Here is a 23,640-nt window from a genome sequence, read left to right as displayed (position 1 = left end):
ACTCTTCCCTTGTATCGCTGAGCCTTCTCCCCCTTCTCCAACTCCAAATTAAAGTTCTGCAAGTACTGAAAATATTCCCTTTGTGAACGATCCACAGGGGAAGGCATTGAGTCCAGGATTCCTGTTGCTGGTGGAGTCTGGTCCTGCATAGCACTCAAGGAAAACAGTTCCCATTTAGGTCAGATCTGGAGGCTTAATCACCTCTCTGGAGACCAGGATGAAGAAAATGCACAGATACACAGGATGGATATGAGGCCCGGATTAACTCCAAAGTTGTCAGATAAAAGGAAGACTCTTGCTGCTTAGAATGTTAAAAAGATACCCCATTTTCAGGTTGTTTCATTCCAATTTCATTTCAATTTATTTCATTAGGTAGATTTACCGAGTGATATGCAGAAACCATCCCATTTCAACTGGAACAATCTTTCTTCTGGGACAGTTTCTCTTTGCCTGTAGTTTCTGATGAAAGGAACAGAGGAGAAAGAAATGTCGATAGGATTAAATTTTCTTACAGCTTGCCATCCATTGATAAACACTAGATATAGGCAGAGTATGACATTGCTCAAGGAATTCACAATTGCCTTCATGTGAATGCTTTGCTAGAGGCAAAAGGGAAGCTTAGCTTGAGGAGAGGCAGACTGCCAGTATTCTGTATGTCTTCTTGACTATCTGGAAATGCTTTAGAAACTTCTTTTATCTCTATGCCTCCAACTTAAAGCATACCAGCAGTGTCTCCTCAAATCCTACTGCAGCCCTTGGCGCCCACAATTCCTCTCCCTGTGCTTTCATGAAAACAGCTTTTTTGACCAAAGAGGTCTCCAGAATCCTTTCTTGACCACTTGCTCCCAACCCACATCTCACCCGTTGCCACTGGACAATGAAGGCTCTCACCTTTGTGTAGTAGAGATAATGACTTCTGGGAGTGGAGGTTCTAAATCACTCGGACCTCCATCCTGTAGATTGTTAGTTTACTCCACATTCTTGATGCAAATCTATTCTATTTAGTTTGTATTTTCAGAACAAGAAAAGAAGAATCCCATAGTTTACATGCTTGCACCTTCGAATCCTGAAACAGAATAGAGCAGAAATGAAGATTGAAACAAAAGCTTTCAATGAAACAGTATATGGTGGGATCATCAAGCACAATGGTCAAGAAACAATTCTGGAGATGTTGGATGATGCAAGATAGCTTATTGGAGTAGCACAGAGACTGGACCTGTGGGCAGAGAGAGCCATACGGTGGCTTCATGAAGCTTATATGTCCTGGGGGGAAGGGGAGCTGCACACAGTATTAGATCACAAATGTTCCTTTTATTTTTTTTAAGTTTATTTACTTATTTTGAGAAGGAGACAGAGCACGTGAGGGGAGGGGGGAACGGGGAAAAATTGGGAGAGAAAGAGAATCGCAAGCAGGCTCCACATACTCGGCAGCATGGAGCCCTACTGGGGGCTCAAACTCATGAACTGTGAGATCATGACTGAAACCACAACCAAGAGACAGAGGCTTAACCCAATGAGCAACTCAGGAGGCCCTTCCTTTGAATTTCTGAGTGTAAAACTGCTTCTGCAGGATTTCTCTGGTGATTACCATTCAGTTCAACGTTACTTATTGAGATGTATAGGCAGTCAGGAGACCCCTTAAGAATGTAGCAACCAGCACCTACTTGATGCTTTTTAAAACTCTGCAGGCCCTAGGTCAGCCTTCTCTGGTGAAGGTGCACGTTTTCCTGTTTGTATCCCTCATCATACTAGATTCAGAAATAACAGCTGGTTTATGTATATCATTCAATGTGTTTGTGTTGACAGTGTGAATAAAAGACCTAAGCATCATTATCCAAAACTAGATTCATGAGTGTAATGTCATTGAAGATGTTTCTTAGTTTCCACGACCATTTTCTGCTCTTCCCTTGTTTCCTGTAGTTTGTGTGAGAGACGGGGAGATCGAGAGAACAAGTGGAGAAGGCACAGAGAGAGAGAGGAAGAGAGAGAGACAATTTAAAAGGCTCCCTGTTATCATCGCAGAGCCCAATGTAGGGCGCCTACACAGGAGCCTGGAGATCACAATCTCAGTCAAAATCAGAAGTCAGATGCTTAACTAACTGAGCCACCCAGGTGGCCCTCCACTGTATCACTTTTAATATATATATAACTGCTTTCTAAATGTATGGATGTGTGCATGAAGTGTAAAACAGGAGATCAATTTTGTGTGGACACTTTCTGGTTTCCATCATTCTTTTCAGCTTTCACACGTGTTACTAACGTTGCTTTTGGGTCCCGTCTGGATATTGACCACTGTGTCGTTTTAGATCAACTCTAGGTCAGATAACCCGGGTTAAAACGGAATCTCTTCCATGTACTGGATGCTTGACAAAATATCCACAGAGAAATAGAATAACCTGTTTGCTCTCACAGATGATAATTGTTTATAATTATGATTATTATTCATTTTCCATTTATTTATGAAAAATGAGTAGATGCTATCTACTAAGTAGGAAATGCTCAGAAAGGCTCCTTGTTGCCTTTTTTGCTATTCTAGTAGAACCTGTGGTTGTTATAAAACCCATTTAGTTCCAAGTACTCCATGAGTTCCTGCCTTTGAATTCTTGCTCTTTGTTATTCAAATATCTATTCCCTGGCCAATAGGCTAATGTCTTGTCAGCAATGCAGAATCTGGGCGCACTTGGGTGGCTCAGTCAGTTTAGCATCTGACTCTTGATTTCAGCTTAGGTCAGTAGCTCATGGTTCCTGAGATGGAGCCCCAAGTCAGTCTCTGCACTGTCAGTGGGGAGCCTCCTTGGGATTCTCTCTCTCTCCCTCTCTCTACCCCTCTCCATTGCTCTCTCCCTCACTCTCTCAAAATAAGCATATAAACTTAAAAAAAAATAAAGCTCTTCAATGCACCATTGTGAAATTGTAATTCATATTAGAATATGCTACGTACATTGTAACACACCCAGACTTTCCATCTAAGAAATAGACACCAGGTATACTACGTGATGTGAATATAGTATTTAAAAATGTGGATGCCTTTGTTGATGCCTTCATTTTATAAATTCGCTTGAATAAACACAATATTTACACTGGTTCTTACCTCAAAGTAAGAAAATAGATGAAAGCATATCATTGTGTTGAAAAAGGTCTTCCTGCAGAAAGCAGGAAACCCCTCTAAGTCAGAACCAGTTTTCCCAATATACCTAAACAAACAGGAATTCACTTCTTGGTGGTCACAGATAGAATCTATACCAACTGGGGTTGTCACACAAAGGAAATGTGATGTTCAACAATTAAGGAGACCACAGGAGGGGCGCCTGGGTGGCGCAGTCGGTTGGGCGTCCGACTTCAGCCAGGTCATGATCTCGCGGTCCATGAGTTCGAGCCCCGCGTCAGGCTCTGGGCTGATGGCTCGGAGCCTGGAGCCTGTTTCCGATTCTGTGTCTCCCTCTCTCTCTGCCCCTCCCCCGTTCATGCTCTCTCTCTGTCCCAAAAATAAATAAATAAATGTTGAAAAAAAGAATTAAAAAAAAAAAAAAAAGGAGACCACAGGGAATCACTTCCAAAGCAGAGACCCCAGGAAGGGAATGGTTTCATATATAGTCAGGGTGGAGAATTAGAGGGAGAGCCCATCACCTTATGTAAAGGTGCAGATCAGGTTACACTTGGGTCTGAAGAAAACAGTTGTATACAGGGTGGCCTGGGTGGCTCAGTTGGCTGAGCATCCAACTTCAGCTCAGCTCATGATCATGCAGTCTGTGTGCTCGAAATCTTGTGGTTTGTGAGTTGGAGCCCTGCATTGGGCTCTGTGCTGGCAGCTCAGAGCCTGGGGCCTGCTTCCAATTCTGTCTCCCTCCCAGTCCTTCCCCTGCTCCTGCTCTGTCTCTCTCTCTCAAAGATAAATAAATACACATTGGAATGTTTGCTTTTTGAAAACAAGCAGTTCCATACCTACTCTGGATGTTACATAGTAAATGAGGTTTGTGCTCGCTCTCAGGTGGAGAGTTTAGTATTATAATGAGGTCATGGTAACAATCCTCTCCCCGTGGTTGACACCACTGTCTACTTGCTTAGGAGTGAGTCAGGGGATGAGCTCAGACAGGGTGGGTATAAGCTCTTTCTCAGATGACATACCTTTTGTTGTATACTTTCTGTTTCCATCACAAGAGACGATGGCCCTGGGGTGTTGTTGCCTGAAGTAACAGATAAGGTTGAAAGAAGAAGTGAAATAAAATGAAGGACTGAGGGCAGTGGGTATCAACAAGTAAGCCGTGAAGGTCAGGTCTTGGGGTCCAGCTGGTGACATTAACTCCTTCCTGCATCTTAGGTACCGTTATGAACGCTGCCTATGGCTACTTGGTAACTGTGGTATTTGTTGCAGGGACTGCTGACCTTCAGGGATGTGGCCATAGAATTCTCTCAGGAGGAATGGGGATGCCTGAACCAGAGTCAGCGACAACTGTACAGGGATGTGATGTTAGAGACCTATGGACACCTCCTCTTCTTGGGTGAGGATAACTCCTTCCAGACTTCCCAAACCTCACTCGCGGGTTTGTTTCTTCCTTGGAAGACTGTCTCTTGGAAGCATCCTCTTTGCATGACTGGGATTCAGATCCCTGCAGTCAGAGAAAGAAGTAGAGTTTGTAGATATAGAGAAATATCTTCATGAGGTTTCCTTTCCAGCTGTAGATTCCCTTTCTTTACGGTGAGGTAAGAGCATCATCATCTGTAGATGAGTGGTAATTGTAAACATTGAGTGGCATAATATGGTACTGCCCACTTAAGGTCCCAACTGCTACTCATTCCTGTAGTGGTAGTACTTGGACGTGAGGTCATGATGTGAACGTTGGAAATTCCTGTCAAGTATACTAAAGGGGCTTTTGGACAAGAGCATTCAGAAATCATTTTCTGGAATTCTACAATGTCCTCTCTCGTGTACTGAGCACAGTATTGGGCTGAAAGAATCTGAGAAACAGGTATGATCTTTTTTTTGTTTTTTCTGATAATCAGGCCTCATTGTGTCGAAACCACACCTGCTCATTTTTTTGGAGCAAAAGAGGGAGCTCTGGGATGTGAAGAGAAAGAAGACGGTAGCCTCACCAGCAGGTAGGTGGGCATGAACAAAACAGATGACAGTGGTGATATGCAAATACTTAAAATATGGCTCAAGTAGCTCTCCTTGAATGGAAATTAGTTTGGAAGCCCAGTTTTATGTCTGTCCCACTCATAGCGGGACATCATCTTTCCAAGCCATCATACTCTTACATTCTTGAAGGATTCTTTGTTCTGCTCCAGTGATGGTCCATCACATCCACAGTGAGTGCCAGGAGACTCCCCTTGTGCTTTGAGTATCTCCAAAGTCTGAAAGATTCTCCTTTGCTTTTGAGGCCCTGGAGAATTCTCCATATTCTGAGAAACTGTATTGTAAGTCATTCCCAGTTTCTGTTTTCGTGAGAAGTGTGTCATAGTAGTGCTGGACTGAGTGGGTTTTGGTGTCCAAATCCCAGCAGCACTGGAGACAGGGATCACGTGATTTCCGGTTTGTGCTTTCCAATGTTCCTGAGGCTATCTTTTTTTTTAATTTTAATGTTTTTTTTGAGAGAGAGAGAGGGAGACAGACAGAGCAATTGTGGGGGAGGGGCAGAGAGACAGAGACAGAATTTGAAGGAGCCTCCAGCAGTCAGCACAGAGCTTGATGTGGGGTTGGAACTCACAGACCACAAGATCATGACCTGAGCTGAAGTTGGATGGTCAACCAACTGAGCCACCCAGACGCCCCACTGATGCTTTAGGCTTAATCATACAACACTGAGATTCAGTAATTCCCTCAGATAAAAAAGCATTTTCTAAAATGAGAAAATCTCATGCTCTATTTCACTTCAGAAGCTTATTTTTCTTATGAATGATATTAAGAAATTTCCAATTGATGTCTTCCATTCCTCAATGGTGAAATAATTTGTCCATGTGGATTCTAATGTTCCTACCAACATTAATGCCACAGGGGAACTAGAACACTGAGAACTTAGAACTCACAGCCTGCCATAAAGACTCAATGGGTACGTTATTTCTCAGTAACTTCATAATTTTCATCTTTTTTCTTGTATAATAGAAACTTCCTGTGCCTTTGTCATAAATGTTTTCACCTTGCGTGGCTCTTTATGAGATTCATTTCTGACTTATAAGATGAAAATTCTGACATCGCATGTGCATCATGAGGTATGAGGTAGATCATTTGGGTTGACCTGTTGGTCTTGCAGAGTTTTCCTGATATCATTTAGTTACCTGTTCTCTCTTCTTCCTCCATAAGTCTCTCTAACATGATCATTTGAATTGTTTGCCATGGAGTAGTGGCTTGATATTTGAATAAAATGGTTATTTTCCTTTTGGCTGTTAGACTGTAATTTACATGTTTGTTCTGGACATTTATTTCGCAGCTGTCGTTCTGTGTCCTTTGAAGAACATTAGCCACCTGATCCCAGTGTCACCCATTACAGGTTCCTTATTTCCTGTGTGCTCTCTGCTGGATCCCTCCACTAGAAGGTTGATATTTTTTCGCTGTTATCATTAAGTATCATATGGGAAGATGTGCACTTCTTCCCATAATTTAAATAAATAAATCTCATTTATTCTGGAAGCTTCCTCCTTCATTTCACCTTGTTTGTTGTCTGCTTTGGAAAATGAAGGATTCCTCCTATGTTTGCTGTAGGAATTGCTGTTTAAAGTAGAGATTGTGAATGAGAGTTCTGTCCTGTAAATTTCCATTTTATTCTGCCTTCATGTCCCATAGATACTCTTCCTTATCTCTTTTCTGTTGCTGCAAATAAAGAAAATGTGTATCACATTAGTTCAAATGCCTTAAAATTGTGAATGTAATCCAGCACAAAACATAAAGGAGACGTAGACTTTTAATGCTATAGAAGACTCAAAAACAATACCTATTGGTATTTCTTTTTTAATATGAAATTTATTGTCAAATTGGTTTCAAATTGGTTTCCATATAACACCCAGTGCTCATCTCAACAGGGGCCCTCCTCAATACCCATCACCAACCCTCCCCTCCCTCCCACCACCCATCAACCCTTAGTATGTCCTCAGATTTAAGAGTCTCTTATGGTTTGCCTCCCTCCTTCTCTAACCTGTTTTTTTTTTCTTTCCCTCCCCCATGGTCCTTAGTTTCTCAAAATCCACATAAGAGTGAAAATACATGGTATCTGTCTTTCTCTGTATGACTTCTTTCACTTAGCATAACACTCTCCAGTTCCATGCACGTTGCAACAAAAGGCCATATTTCATTCTTTCTCATTGCCAAGTAGTATTCCATTGTGTATATAAGCCACAATTTCTTTATCCATTCGTCAGTTGATGGACATTTAGGCTCTTTCCATAATTTGGCTATTGTTGAGAGTGCTGCTATAAACATTGGGGTACAAGTGCTCCTGTGAATTAACACTCCTGTATCCCTTGGGTAAATTCCTAACAGTGCTATCGCTGGGTCATAGGGTAGCGCTAGTTTTAATTTTTTCAGGAATCTCCACACTGTTTTCCAGAGCGACTGCACCAGTTTGCATTCCCACCAACAGTGCAAGAAGGTACCCGTTTCTCCACATCCTCGCCAGCATCTATAGTCTCCCGATGTGTTCATTTTAGCCACTATGACTGGCGTGCGGTGGTATCTGAGTGTGGTTTTGATTTGTATTTCCCTGATGAGGAGTGACGTTGAGCATCTTTTCATGTGCCTGTTGGCCATCTGGATGTCTTCTTTAGAGAAGTGTCTATTCATGTTTTCTGCCCATTTCTTCACTGGATTTTTTGGTTTTCGAGTGAGGAGCTTGGGGAGTTCTTTATAGATTTTGGATACTAGCCCTTTGTCTCATATGTCATTTGCAAATATCTTTTGCCATTCCGTTGTTTGCCTTTTCATTTTGTTGATTGTTTCCTTTGCTGTACAGAAGCTTTTTATCTTCATGAGGTCCCAATAGTTCATTTTTGCTTTTAATTCCCTGGCCATTGGGGATGTGTCAAGTAAGAAATTGCTGCGGCTGAGGTCAGAGAGGTTTTTCCCTGCTTTCTCCTCTAGGATTTTGATGGTTTCCTGTCTCACATTCAGGTCCTTCATCCATTTTGAGTTTATTTTTGTGAATGGTGTGAGAAAGTGGTCTAGTTTCAACCTTCTGCATGTTGCTGTCCAGTTCTCCCAGCACCATTTGTTAAAGAGACGGTCTTTTTTTCCATTGAATATTCTTTCCTGCTTTGTCAAAGATTAGCTGGCCATATTTTTGTGGGTCTAGTTTTGGGGTTTCCATTCTATTTCATTGGTCTATGTGTCTGTTTTTGTGCCAATACCATGCTGTCTTGATGATGACAGCTTTGTAGTAGAGGCTAAAGTCTGGGATTGGGATGCCTCCCGCTTTGTTCTTCTTCAACAATATTACTTTGGCTATTCGGGGTCTTTTGTGGTTCCATACAAATGTTAGGATTGCTTGTTCTAGTTTCGAGAAGAATGCTGGTGCAATTTTGATTGGGATTGCATTGAATGTGTAGATAGCTTTGGGTAGTATTGACATTTTGACAATATTTATTCTTCCAATCCATGAGCATGGAATGTTTTTCCATTTCTTCATATCTTCTTCGATTTCCTCCATAAGCTTTCTATAGTTTTCAGGATACAGATATTTTACATCTTTGGTTAGGTTTATTCCTAGGTATTTTATGCCTCTTGGTGCAATTATGAATGGGATCAGTTTCTTTATTTGCCTTCTGTTGCTTCATTATTCGTGTATAAGAATGCAACTGATTTCTGTACATTGATTTTGTATCCTACGACTTTGCTGAATTCATGTTTCAGGTCTAGCAGACTTTTGGTGGAGTCTATCACGGGTTTTCCATGTGTAGTATCATGTCATCTGCAAAAAGTGAAAGCTTGACTTCATGTTTTCAATTTTGAGGGCTTTGATTTCCTCTTGTTTTCTGTGTGCTGATGCTAGCACTTCCAACACTATGTTAAACAACAGCGGTGAGAGTGGACATCCCTGTCGTGTTCCTGATCTCAGGGAGAAAGCTCTCAGTTTTTCCACATTAAGGATGATATTAGCTGTGGGCTCTTCATAAATGGCTTTTATGATGTTTAAGTGTGTTCTTTCTATCCTGACTTTCTCAAGGGTTTTTATTAAGAAAGGATGCTGAATTTTGTGTAATGCTTTTTCTGCCTCTATTGACAGGATCATATGGTTCTTATTTTTTCTTTTACTAATGTGATGTATCACGTTGATTGATTTGCGAATGCTGAACCAGCCCTGATGCTCAGGAATGAATCCCAGTTGATCATGGTGAATAATTCTTTTTATATGCTGTTGAATCCGATTTGCTAGTATCTTATTGAGAATGTTTTATTTCATATTCATCAGGGATATTGGGCTATAGTTCTCTTTTTTTATTGGGTCTCTGGTTTAGGAATCAATGTAATGTTGGCTTCATAGAATGAGTCTGGAAGTGTTCCTTCCCTTTCTACTTTTTAGAGTAGCTTGAGAAAGATAGGTATTATCTCTGCTTTAAATGTCGGGTAGAATTCCCCTGGGAAGCCATCTGGCCCTGGATTCATATTTGTTGGGAGGTTTTTGATAACTGATTCGATTGCTTCGCTGATTATGGGTCTGTTCAAGCTTTCAATTTCTTCCTGTTTGAGCTTGGAAGTGTGTGGGTATTTAGGAATTTGTCCATTTCTTCCAGGTTGTCCAGTTTGTTGGCATTAGATTTTCATAGTATTCCCTGATAACTGCTTGTATTTCTGAGGGATTGGTTGTAATAAATCCATTTTCATTCATGATTTTATCTATTTGGGTCATCTCCCTTTTCTTTTTGAGAAGCCTGGCTAGAGGCTTATCAATTTTATTTTTTCAAAACACCAACTCTTGGAATCATTGATATGCTCTACTGTTTTTTTAGATTCTATATTGTTTATTTCTGCTCTGATCTTTATTATTTGTCTTCTTCTGCTGGCTTTGGGGTGTCTTTGCTGTTCTGCTTCTGTTTCCTTTAGGTGTGCTGTTATATTTTTTGGGGGGGAGTTTTCTTGTTTCTTGAGATAGGTCTGGATTGCAATGTATTTTCCTCTCAGGGCTGCCTTCACTGCATCCCAAAGCATTTGGATTGTTCTATTTTCATTTTCATTTGTTTCCATATATTTTTAAATTTCTTCTCTAATTGTCTGCTTGACCCATTCATTCTTTTAGGGTGTTCTTTAACCTCCATGCTTTTGGAGGTTTTCCAGACTTCTTCCTGTGGTTGATTTCAAGCTTCATAGCATTGTGGTCTGAAAGTAGGCATGGTATGATCTCAATTCTTGTATACTTATAAAGGGTACAGTGTTTAATTTAAAGTCTAGTTTGTCTGATATAAGTATGGCTACTCCAGCTTTCTTTTGAGTTCCAGTAGCATGATAGATAGTTCTCCATCTCCTCACTTCAGTCTGAAGGTGTCCTTAGGTCTAAAATGAGTCTCTTGTAGATAGCAAATAGATGGGTCTTGTTTTGTTTTATTTTGTTTTGTTTTGTTTTCCATTCTGTTTCCCTATGTCTTTTGGTTGGAGCATTTAGTTCATTTACATTCAGTGTCATTATAAAAAGATATGGGTTTAGAGTCACTGTGATGTCTGTAGGTTTCATGCTTGTAGTGATGTCTCTGGTACTTTGTTTCACGGGATCCCCCTTTGGATCTCTTGTAGGGCTGGTTTAGTGGTGATGATATCATTCAGTGTTTGTTTGGGAATAACTTTATCTCCCCTTGTATTCTAAATGACAGACTTGCTGTATAGAGGATTCTCAGCTTCATTTTTTTTCTGTTCACCACATTGAAGATTTCCTGCCATTCCTTGCTGGCCTGCCGAGTTTCAGTAGATAGATCCATCACGAGTCTTATCAGTCTCCCTTTATATGTTAGAGCATGTTTATCCCTAGTTGCTTTCAGAATTCTCTCTTTATCCTGGTATTTTGCCAGTTTCACTATGATATGTCATGCAGAGGATCGATTTAAGTTACGTCTGAAGGGAGTTCTCTGTGCCTCTTGGATTTCAATGCCTTTTTCCTTCCCCAGATCAGGGAAGTTTGCAGCTATGATTTCTTCAAGTACACCTTCAGCACTTTTCCCTGTCTTCCTCCTCTGGAATCCCAATTATGCGGTATTATTGCGTTTCTTCATATCACTTAGTTCTCTAATTCTCCCTCATACTCCTGAATTTTTTTTTATCTTTTTCTCAGCTTCCTCTTTTTCCATAATTTTATCTTGTAATTCACCTATTCTCTCCTCTGCTTCTTCAATCTGAGCTGTGTTCATCTCCATTTTAATTTGCACCTCATTTATAGCATTTTTTAGCTCCTCCTGTTTCTTAGTCCCTTGATCTCTGTAGCGATAGATTCTCTGCTGTCCTCTATAGTTTTTTCAAGCCCAACGATTAATTTTATGGCTTTTATTTTATTTTATTTTATTTATTTATTTTTCAACGTTTATTTAATTTTTGAGACAGGGAGAGACAGCATGAATGGGGGAGGGTCAGAGAGAGAGGGAGACACAGAATCTGAAACAGGCTCCAGGCTCTGAGCTGTCAGCACAGAGCCCACGCGGGGCTCGAACTCACAGACCCCGAGATCATGCCCTGAGCCGAAGTCGGATGCTTAACCGACTGAGCCATGCAGGCACCCTATTATTTTAAATTCATTTTCTATTATATTGCTTAAATCATTTTTGATCAGTTTGTTAGCTGTCACTACTTCTTGGCGTTTCTTTTGAGGAGAATTCTTCTGTTTTGTCATATTGGATTGTCCCTAGAGTGGCACAGAACTGCAGGGCTCTTCCCCTGTGCTGTCTGGGGTAACTTGTGTTGGTGGGCAGGGTCGCAGTCAGACCCGATGTCTGCCCCCAGCCCACCGCTGACCAAAGTCAGACTGGTGTGTACCTTATCTTCCCCTCTCCCAGGGGCAGGACTCACTGTGGAGTGGTGTGGCCCCTGTCTGGACTACTACCACACTGCCAGGCTTGTGGTGCTTCCTCTGTGGGATCTGGTGTATTAGCCAGGGTGGATCCTCCCGGTACACAGGGGCTGGAGGGGCAGGCTCAGCTCACCTGCCTTTGGTGCTCCAAGGTCCGCTGTGGGAGGGGCCCTGCAGCACTGGGAGGGAGGCAGACCCTTTGGAGGGATGGTTGCATAGAAGCACAGTGTGGGTGATTGTGCAGTTCAAGCAAGTTCTGTAATGGGAACTGGTTCCCTTTGGAATTTCAGCGGGTGGATGGACGAGGGAGTTGGCGCTGGCCAGCACCTTTGTTCCCTGGTGAGCTGAGCTCTGTCCTCCAGGGTTCAACAACTCTTCCTCCCATTATCTTCCTGCCCTTCTGCTCTCGGAGCAGAGCTGTTGACTTATAACATTCCAGATGTTATGTCCCGCTTGGTTGTCAGAAAACACTCGGTATGGCCCCTCTGCATTTGCAAGTCAGACTGGGAGCTCTGCGTTGCAGGGCAGGTTACCCCTCCACTGCCCCAGCTCCCTCCCACCAGTCCATGTAGTGCGCACCGCCTCTCCGCCCTTCCTACCCTCTTCTGTGGGCCTCCTGTCTAGGCTTAGCTCCAGAGAGTCCATTCTGCTAGTCTTCTGGCGGTTTTCTGGGTTATTCAGGCAGATGTGGGTGAAATCTAAGTGATCAGCAGGACGTGGTGAGCCCAGCATCTCCTACACTGCCATATTCCCCTCCTTCTGTCCTCCTCTGTATTTCTGAGTTTGTGTGTTTGTGGTGTATTTGCAAGTCACAAAAACCTTTCTCCACAAATAGATGTATAATCTATAAGTCACTGAAAACATTAGTTAGTTTCAGGGAGAGTAAACATTTTTCATTCTATCACTTTTATTCTTTTGTATTCAATTGGTAATTTTTGTATTTTATGTGGAATCTTCACTTTTCTCTTTATGTTACTCAGTTTCATGGTTTAAAAAAATTTTTTTTTCTCAACGTTTATTTATTTTTGGGACAGAGAGAGACAGAGCATGAACGGGGGAGGGGCAGAGAGAGAGGGAGACACAGAATCGGAAACAGGCTCCAGGCTCTGAGCCATCAGCCCAGAGCCTGACGCGGGGCTCGAACTCCCGGACCGCGAGATCGTGACCTGGCTGAAGTCGGACGCTTAACCGACTGCGCCACCCAGGCGCCCCTCTTGGTTTTAATATATTTGCATTACCATCACCACGTTGAAACTTTCGGTAAACTTACTTTTAGGATTGTCTCTGTCTAATGGTTGGTGTGTTCCTCTTAGATGAATTTAAAGTCGGATAATCTGGATAAAGACACATATTATACTATTCTTGCAATTTTGCCAGATATTCTTGTGAAAGATGCAAAACAACACTATTGTTCTCATAGATTACTAGGATAGATGGGTGAATTCATGCAAAACTGTATAGTCTGTACTGTGTAGTAAGTGTTTAAGGAGAATGGTTGCTTCTGTTCATGATATGAGGCTTAGTAATTTCCTCATTATTCTTCAAGTTCAAAGTCCTCCATGATTTCTTCTTGTGTTTTTTTTTTTTTCTTGGAATATAGAAATGTGGCTCTTGAAGTGAAGATGTTGGCATGAGTTTCAGGTTTGTGAGAAATTTCCAAAGTCAGACCCCACATAAAAATCGAAATCAGAATGAGTTTTAAGAAGATGCTCTGTTCGTTTTCATACGTCACACAATGTCACATTGACATTGAAGTGCACGCGTAGCTCACCATCACTTTTTTATTATTCTGTGTCTGTTTTTTTCTGTAGTACATTATTTTGACAACTGATTTTGTCGTATGTTGTAAATTAGGGAGTTTGGTGCCACGAGAATACTCTTTATGTTTCAAGATTATTGTGGGTATATATTATCCTGCCATACCCATGCGAATGTTCCATTTGGTTGTGATCTTTCTGCCAAAAATGTCACTGGGAATTTGATGGAGGTCGCATGAAATCAGTAGATCACTTTGAGTATAGTGACAGTTGGATAATTTGAAGTATTCCAATGTAAGAACATGGATGTGTTTTCACTTAATTCTTCTTTCAATTCCTTCACAATATTTTATAGTTTTCTCTGCACCAGTTTTGACCTCTAGCATTATGTAGAGTCTTAAGTAGTTTATTCTTTGTGATGCTACTGTTACTGTAATTATATTTTGCGGGGGGACTGTTCTTTATTGTGTATAAACCATGAATTCTTATTTGTTGGGTTTGTGATCTCCAATTTTGTAAAATTTGCTTGAGTTTTGGCAGGTTTTTCCAAATGAGGATTATTTAGGCGCACTTGGGTGGTTCACTTGGTGGAGTGTCTGACTGTTGACTTTGGCTCAGGTTATGACCCCAGGGTCATGGGATCAAGCCCTGCCTCAGGCTCTACACCTAACATGCAGCTTGCTTGAGAGTCTCTGCCTCCCTATGCCCCTAACCTACTTGCACACACACTCTGTCTCAAAAGATAATAATTTAAAATAAAAAAAATAGGGATTCTTCAGAGAAGATGATAGTATCGTGACAGACTAGGAGTACCCTACCCTCATCACATCCCACAAACACATCTAGCTAACCACCAAACCGTCCTACGTATCCCAAAAAGCAACCTTAAGACTGACAGAGGAATTACCCAGCTGATGAGAGAGAAGAGGCACATCGAAGGTTGTAGGAAGTATAGAGATTTGGCCGGGGGAGCAACAGATTATAGTGCTGCTGAAAGCAGGGAACTGTGGTTGTGGAGAAGGATGAGAGAGAGTGGAGCCCAAAGAAGAATGCACAAGGAAAACGTTTCCCTAATGTCATTGTCTTGGAAAAGGAGAAGGCCTGCATTTTGTGCTTTCTTACAAACAGTGTGGTTTCAAGCCTTGAGTTTTGAAGTCGGCGGGCTTAGCTTGGAAAGATCCAGGAGGGGACTGCCCTGTCCTGGACAGAAGGTAGGCTCACAACTTGGGGGTAGACAGCATGGAAACAGTGATATGAAGAGCATTTGGGGCACAGATGAGTGAGATTCTTTGATATTCTAGGGGCCCTTCAATGAGGTGCATCATGGGGAACAAAGGAGCTGACTTGTTCCATTTCCTTCCCATGTTCCTCAGCATGAACACAGAGCACCCTGAGAGAAAGGGCTCAGCGGGGACACTGGCTGCCTGCCTTGCTTACAACAAGCCCCAAGCCCCTATGCTCTGGTGGAACTGCCCTTCTCAGTCAAGCCTGACTCAATCCCAGCAAGGTTGGCCCCTACCTCAGGGGACCTGCATAATCTGCTGCCCACACCACATGTGACCACACAGTTCTGCATGGCCTCAGTTCTGGTGGAGTTGATGTCCGGTCTCATCTCACAAGCAGACCACAGCATAACCAGTCAAAACTCGCCCCATTGAGGACAGGGTCCAAACACTGGCAGGAGAGCTTCTGCACACCACTGGCATCAAAGATAGAGCAGGAGACATAACTGGCTATTTTAACATACAGAGGGTGGTGGAGATGTAGACAAAATGCCAAGATGGAAGAATTTATCCAAAATGAAACAACAAGATTTGGCCGTGGCCAGACATTTCAGTGAAACACTGTATCAGTAACATTCCAAATGGAAAATTGAAGGAACTATCATAAGGATACTCACTGAGCTTGTGAAAAGAAGACAGCAGTGAGGCTCTGACTACAGAGATAAGAGGCTTAGCAAAGGAAGAGTGATGTAAAATGCAATAAATGAGATGAGAAATGCACTTGACTCAATGAACAGCATGTTGGAAGAATGAGAGCAGCAAATTGGTGGCCTTAAACACAAAATAATGGAAAATAGTGAAACTTAGGGAAGAGAGAGACAGAGAGACAGAGTAGAACTATGCAACATGAAATAGCCTTAGGAAATCAGGGACTCCCTCAAAAGTGATAAGATTTATATTACAGGGTCACAGAAGAAGATGAGAAAGGGGGTCAGAAAAGTTACTTCAGGGAATAATAGAAGAAAGCATCCCTAATCAGTTGAAGGAAACAGACCTGCAGATTCAGGAGGCACAGAACTCCATCGAAATCACCAAAAGGAGGCCAACACCAAGACATCTTGGAATCAAATTAGCAAACTATGGTGATAATGACAAAATCTTAAAAGCAGCAACACAGAGGAAGTATTTCACCCATCCTGAAAAGCATAAGGCCAGCTCAAGATTTCTCAACAGAAACTTGGCAACCCTGAGGGAGGGACATGATAGATTCAAAAGGCTGAATGTGGAAAATAGGCAGCTAAGAACAGTCTATCCAGGAAGACTATCATTCAGACTAGAGGAGAGAGAGAGATTTCCAGTCAAACAGAAACTAAAGGAGTTTGTGACCACTGGAACAGCCCTCCAAGACATGTTTAAGGATAGTCTTTGACTTCAGAGGAGAGACCAAAAGTGAGAAAGACAAGAAAGTATCAGAACACAATATCCAGAAACAATGCCAAAAGTAATAATAAAATGGCAGCAAATAGGTATCTAGTCAATGATTCCTTTGAAGGGAAATGTACTATGCACTCCAATCAAAATACATAGGGTGTCTGAATGGATTAAAAAAAACCCAAACTGATTCATCTGCTGTCTACAAAAGACTCAATTTAGACCTGAAATTGTCAGCCAGTTGAAAGTGAGGGGCTAGAAAAACGTCATCATGCAAATGGATGTCAAAAGAAGGCCAGTGTAGCAATATTTATATTCGACAAACTAGCCTTTTTTTGTTCTTGTATTGTGGTTATCTCCTCTTGGGTACCAGGGTAATGCCAGCCACCTAGAATGATTTTCAATGGGTTCCCTGTATTCTATTATTTTTAGAATTTTGATTAATTTTATCAGCAATTGCTTTTTTAAAAAAATATAATGTTCTCCATTACCTTTTTAATAACTATTTATTTTGAGAGGAGAGATAAGAAGGAAGAGGTAAGGAGAGATAGAGATAGAGAGCATCCCAAGAAGGGTGCCCACTATCAGTGCAGAGCCCAGTGTGGGGCTGGAACTCACAAAGTGAAATCATGACCTGAGCCAAAACCAACTGTTGGATACTAAACCAACTGAGCCACCAGGGCATCCAAGGAATTACTTGTTTAAAAGTTTGGTCCATTGACCAGTGAAGGCATGTGGTCTTGGTCTTTTCCAAATTGTCTAATATGTTAGTGTATGTTTGCTTTAGGAATCGTTTATCACACTATATGTTTCTGTGTGTAACTGTTGCCTCGTTTTCTTTTCCATTTGTCTTTTTCGTTGGTGGGGTTTTTTTTTTACTGTAAATATTTTAAAGTATTGTCAAGTTTGTTGTATTGGAGAAACGGAATTACTTTCAATGTTATGTTTATTTGGATCTTCATTTTACTTCTTTCTTATTTTTCTTTAGCATTTCCTTTGACAGAATTTTAGCTAAATTTCTTCATTCTTTTGTTGATTGAGGTGTAATAAAAGAAAAAGGTGAAATACAATAATTAACTCAATCATTTATAGCATAAAAAATTGAAAGTGGAGGGTCTAGTAGAAAAATTAGGAAGAAATGAATAATAATGATTACCAAAAAAAAAAGTTTCCTTGGATTTTGTATAGATAATGTCATCCTCTAACAGCGATAATTTTGCTTTTTCTCTTCCAATTTGTTTCCATTTTAGAATTGTTTTAAGTTTATTTATTTTGAGAGAGTGGGAGTTGGGAGAAGCAGAGAGAAAGGGAGAGAGAGACAGAGAGAACCCCACCAGGCTCTGTGCTGTCAGCATGGAGCCTGATGTGGGGCTCAAACTCACATAGTGCCAGGTTGAAAACCAAGAGTCAGACAATTAAGTGAGCCAAGCAAGCGCCCCCAATTTGGTTTCCTTTTATGTATTTTTTTCCTAATTGTTCTGAATAGTGCCAGTACTGTGTGGAATGGACATGGGAAAGTTGCTTCAATATCTTATTTGTGATCCTATAGGAGGAGCTTTTGGCCTTCTCATCGATTATGTTGGATTTCAGCTTTTCACACATACATGATCTTTATTAGGATGAAGTAGTTTCCTTGGATTCTTCCTTATTGAGTATCTTTAATCATGAAATGGTGTCCAATATGCTCACTTCCTGTCCTGTATCAATTAAGATAATCCTCTCTTTGTGATCTTTAGTCTGTAATGTGCAGTCCCAACTCGATAGTTTTCCATATGGTGAAACACTCTTGAATTTCAGGAAGAATTCCCAGTTGATTATGTCATAAAATGGTAAAATGTGCTTTTGATTCAGTTTGTTTTTCATTTGTTTATTTGTTTTGAGAGAGAGAGGAAGGAAGAGGACAATGGGAGGGGCAGAGAGTGAGGAGGAATGAGGATCCCAAGCAGGTTTTTCAGTTTGTAATGAGCTGGACATGGGGCCTGATCTCACGACTGAAGTCATGACCTGAGCTGAAGTCAAGGGTCAGGTGCTTCACCAACTTAGGCTCCCAGGCTCCCCTATTTGCTTAGTTTTATGGTGGACGTTGCATGAATTTTCCCTAAAGATGGTAATTCAGAGTCTTCTATACTTGTAGCATCTTCCTTCAGCTTTGATAACCTGTTAAGGCTGGTATGATCAAGGATTTTCATAATCTCCCTTCTCTTCACTCCCTAGAAATGTCTGGGGAGATTTCAAGTACTTTGTCATGTGTGTCTATGAATTATTCTATGAATTCATCTGGCATAAGAGTTTTCCTTGCTGGGAGTTTATTTTTTTTATTTATTTTTAATTAAAAAAACATTTTTAATGTTTTTATTTATTTTTGAGACAGGGAGAGACAGAAAGAGACAGAGCATGAGCAGGGGAGGGGAGGAGAGAGAGGGAGGCACAGAATCCGAAGCAGGCTCAAGGCTCTGACCTGTCAGCACAGAGCCTGATGAGGGGCTCGAACTCACGCACTGTGGAGATCATGGCCTGAGCTGAAGTCTGATGCTTACCCAACTGAGCCACCCAGGGGTCTCATTGGGACTTTATTTTTTACAGTGTTAATGTACTTAGTAGTGGTAGATCTGTTGACTTTTTTCTTTTTCTTTTTTCTTTTCTTTTTTTTTTTTTTTTTTTTTTTTGAGTGTGAGAGTCAGTGAGTGGGAGAGAATGCAGAGGGAGAGATAGAAAGAATCTTAAAAAGGCTTCGTGCTTAGGGTAGAGCCTGATACGGGTGTCCATCACATGACCCTAAGATCATGACCTGAGCCAAAATCAAGAGTTGGATGCTCAACCGGCTAAGCCACCCAGGTTCCTCTTTCATTACATTTTTTTCTCCATGATGATGTCAGGTAGGTTATACCTTATTTGAAATAGGTACTTTTTTTTTTTTTTGGATACCTATTTGTTAGCATGTAATTATCCTTTTTCCCAATTATGATTACTTTTATTTCTATGATATCACATGTACTGTGTCTTGTTTTAGTTCTTCACTTCTGATTTTAGGTGAACTTCCATTTTTCATCCTTACTTGATGGTGTTATAGGTCTGTGAAATTTTTGGGTTACTTCTGAAAACAAATTCGTCCTGTTGTTTTATTCCTACTTTTGCTATATCGTATTTTCCTAATTTCTGTTTGACTTTTAAATTAAATGTGCTTCCTTCTAAATTTTGGCTCAGAGGGTAATTTCCTGATTCTTTGTGACACAGGAATATGATTTGTGCTACACCATTAAACAACTACAGAATGATCTATTAGGCAACGTTTTCACGTTGTGTGTAAGTTTCTGTGTCAAGGAAGAATGAAGTCCCGATGAATCCTTCTCAACCATCTTCCTGACATTCTCAGACTGATTTGAAGGTTGTATATTAGAAGTTGTCAGTACCTTCATGTGAGAGTAGTAATTGGAATGATGTCCCTTTTTTTGTTATTTGCTATCTTTCAGCTATATCTTCACATGGCAGCCAGAGCTTCCTGCCAAAGCCATGCATAGAAGCCTCTTCCCAAAATGTGTCACAGGGTACATGGAAACATCATGCCCTTGAGAATTTACACTTAATGATAAACTGGGACAGTGGTAGAAAGAATGAAGCACATCAGAAGTTTCATGAAGGACGTAGTCCAATTGAGACGACTGCCCATAATAAGAACCTCATGGCCCCAAGTGGTGAAGGACATAAAACATCTTGGAAAACCACCCTTTTTACATCCACTATTTGTGCAAAGCAGTGTGCATCTGTAAGCAGAAGTTCCAATCAAACATGCAAACATACATATTTGTGCAAAGAAAATTTGGAACATTTGGAAAGTTACCTCATCCACACTGAAAACAATGCTGTGAACCATTGTGAAAGTGGGATTGGATTGACCTTTCAGTCAAATATTTCTAAAACTCAGACATTCAAAAATGAAGATAAAAGGCCTAGCATGTCTCAATTTGGGAGGTACTTCACAGAGGAGGTGACCCTGCAACATTACCAGAATATTTTCAATGGAGCTACACTGGCTCAATACAGTGAATCTGAGACACAGTCTTAACCAGGGCTCTCATGTTAGCAAACGTCTGAGGACTCTGCAAGAAAACCATTTTGAATCTAATAAAGGTGAGGAAGTGTTTTATCCAAACTCCAAATATACCAATAGTAAGAGTACACAGAGGGGAGAAATTACTTCTAAACATGATGAATGTGGGAAAGCTCTGAAGCAGTCCTCCAGTATTGCTGATCATCAGAGGCTTCATGGGGGTGGAAACCCATACACATATAGTGAATCCGGGAACATGTGTAATCAATCATTAAGGCTAAATACATATAAGACAAGTGGTACTGGAGAGAAAAGGTACATTGGCAAGGAATGTGGCAAAACCTTTGACAGGCACTCGACACTATCTCAAAATCAGCAAACGCATACTGCAAAGAAAATTGAGAAATGTGAAGAAGGTGGTCAAACCTTTAAGGATGGGTCATCACTCCATGCAGACAGGCGAATCTGTACTGCACAGAAACCTTACAAATGTCAAGAATGTGGCAAGGCCTTTAGCCAGCAACCATTGCTTACTCAGCATCAAAGAATCCACACTGGAGAGAAACCTTACAAATGTCAAGAATGTGGCAAGGCCTATAAGCAGCAATCATCCCTTACTAAGCATCACAGAATACATACTGGAGAGAAACCTTACAAATGTCAAGAATGTGGCAAGGCCTTTAGCCACCGATCATCCCTTCCTCAGCATCACAGAATACATACTGGAGAGAAACCTTACAAATGTCAAGAATGTGGCAAGGCCTTTACGCACCAATCATCCCTCCTTCAGCATCACAGAATACATACTGGAGAGAAACCTTACAAATGTCAAGAATGTGGCAAGGCCTTTAGCCACCGTTCATCCCTTACTCAGCATCACAGAAGGCATACTGGAGAGAAATCTTACAAATGTCAAGAATGTGGCAAGGTCTTTCCCCAGCAATCATCCCTTAGTCGACATCACAGAATTCATACTGGAGAGAGACCTTACAACTGTCAAGAATGTGGCAAGGCCTTTAACCACCCATCATCCCTTACTCAGCATCACAGAATCCATACTGGCGAGAAACCTTACCAATGTCAAGAATGTGGAAAAGCCTTTAACTGTTCCTCACAACTTACTGAACATCACAGAATTCATACTGGAGAGAAACCCTACAAATGTAAAGAATGTGGCAAGGCCTATAAAGTGTACTCACAGCTTACTCAACATCACATAATTCATACCGGAGAGAAACCTTACAAATGTAAAGAATGTGGTAAGGCCTTTAGCAGATACTCAACCCTTTTTCTACATCGCATAATTCATACCGGACAGAAACCTTACCAATGTAACAAATGCAGCAAATCCTTTAATTTACCTTCAAGGCTTACTCAGCATCACAGAATCCATACTGGAGAGAAACCTTACCAATGTCAAGAATGTGGTAGAGCCTTTATGCGGCAATCATCCCTTACTCGGCATCACAGAATGCATACGGGAGAGAAACCTTACAAATGTCAAGAATGTGGAAAGGTCTTTAGCCAGCGAAGAACACTTACTCAGCATCATGTAATTCATACTGGAGAGAAACCTTACAAATGTCAAGTGTGTGGCAAGGTCTTTAGCCAGCAAGCATCCCTTAGTCAGCATCGGAGAATTCATAGTGGAGAGAAACCTCACAAATGTCAAGAATGTGGCAAGGCCTTTAGGTTGAAGTCAAACCTTAATTACCATCACAAAATTCATACTGGAGAGAAACCTTTCCAATGTCAACAATGTGGCAAAGCCTTTAGGATTAAGTCAAACCTTAAAGTCCATCACAGAATTCACACTGGAGAGAAACCTTACCAATGTCAGATATGTGGCAAGGGCTTTACCAAATGCTCAGAACTTCATCAACATCGCAGAATTCATACTTGAGCCACCCTTACCAATGCACCGTGTGCAAAAGGCTTTAATCACCAATCATCCTTTATTCAAGATTACAGAAATCGTCTTGGAGCAAATGTTACAGAGTTTAAGACTGTGAAGGAATTTTTCCCCCACTTTTTAAAAAGTTTTTCTTCGATAGAATGAGTGGGAGGGTGCAGAGGCAGAGACACACACAGAATGAAAAGCAGGTTCCAGGCTCTGAGGTTTCGGCACAGACAGCTCAGAGCCTGATACAGGGCTCGAACCCATAAACTGCTATATCACGACATGAGGTGAAGTTGGATGCTTCACCGACTGAGCCACCCAGGCACCCCAAGACTGTGAGAGAACTTTTAAGGAGGGCTCAACGCTACTCCACATCACAGAATCCACCTTGAGGTTTAACGATACCCAAGTAAACAATGTGGCAAGATAACCAATGCTGATCCCTGATTTCTTGTCAGAGAATGTGTTATAGAGATGATTTTACACACACAAAAAAGAATCTGGGAAGCCCTTTAATGGTGCTCAAGCCTCATTCCACACCACCAAATTCATACTTGAGAAACACCTTACAATTGTAGAGAATGTGGTGAAACGTTTCACTTGGCTCAAGCCCTACTCACCATCACATTGCTCATACATAGGATGAACATTGCAAATGTGATGAATGTGGCACACCCCTAGGTGGATGTCCTAACTTATTCAACATCATAATTCCCATATCAGAGGAAATCTCTAAAATGTAAATTGAATGACAAAGCTTTCAGCTGGAATTCAATCCTTATTCAATATCTCTAAATGCATGCTGAGTTGAAACCATACAAACCTAATGCATGAGGAAAGCCCTTCTTCATAAATACACCATTTGGAAAACATCAGAGAGTACCAAAAGGAAAGTAAGTTGAAAGAAAAGTACGTTTAAAAATATATGTAACTGAACATAAAATGTCAACACGTGTCACAGGATCACAGCAGAAAGCAATAAGTCAGTGTATTCAGACATTACATCAAAATACTTATTAGAAGGAATAATACAAAGTTAAACATTTAGATAATGTATATGCTATTATGCTTTAAATGATAAAAGGGATGGATTTTGCATAGGTATAATCTCAATGTTTTTACATTAACCTTTTTAAGATTTGTGACTAGTAAACATCAATATACTTCTTATTCTCAAATCACTTCAGAAAATTCATTAATTCCTAGTGGGCGTGTGAATGTACGCAGCTGAGTGTTGCTACATCAATGACATGAGTTCCCTTCTTTCTTAGGTGGGACTCATACATATGTAATTTTCCATGGAAGGTAA

General features: G+C 41.0%; 1 protein-coding gene across 1 annotated transcript; it reads left to right on the top strand.

Annotated features, from left to right (window-relative positions):
• Nucleotides 1-1,087: 1,087 nt before the first annotated feature.
• On the top strand, nucleotides 1,088-22,334 carry LOC122495235 (zinc finger protein 420-like). The gene is made up of 5 exons (XM_043600987.1): nucleotides 1,088-1,180; nucleotides 4,373-4,499; nucleotides 5,002-5,097; nucleotides 10,584-10,597; nucleotides 20,910-22,334. The coding sequence occupies exons 1-5, from the start codon at nucleotides 1,088-1,090 to the stop codon at nucleotides 22,332-22,334; spliced, it is 1,755 nt and encodes a 584-aa protein (XP_043456922.1).
• The last annotated feature ends 1,306 nt before the right edge of the window (nucleotides 22,335-23,640 follow it).

The sequence above is a fragment of the Prionailurus bengalensis genome, chromosome E2 (genome assembly GCF_016509475.1).
Source record: "Prionailurus bengalensis isolate Pbe53 chromosome E2, Fcat_Pben_1.1_paternal_pri, whole genome shotgun sequence".
NCBI classification, from domain to species: Eukaryota; Metazoa; Chordata; class Mammalia; order Carnivora; family Felidae; genus Prionailurus; species Prionailurus bengalensis.
Note: the sequence above shows the minus strand (reverse complement) of the source record. Positions and strands in the feature narration are given on the sequence as shown.

Bases quoted from the DNA above. Each gene is read 5' to 3' on its own strand.
- LOC122495235 (XM_043600987.1), top strand. From the start codon at position 1,088: ATGAAGATTGAAACAAAAGCTTTCAATGAAACAGTATATGGTGGGATC. The intron at 1,181-4,372 runs GCAAGATAGCTT...TATTTGTTGCAG, and splicing joins TTCTGGAGATGTTGGATGAT to GGACTGCTGACCTTCAGGGA. The intron at 4,500-5,001 runs GTGAGGATAACT...TCTGATAATCAG, and splicing joins TGGACACCTCCTCTTCTTGG to GCCTCATTGTGTCGAAACCA.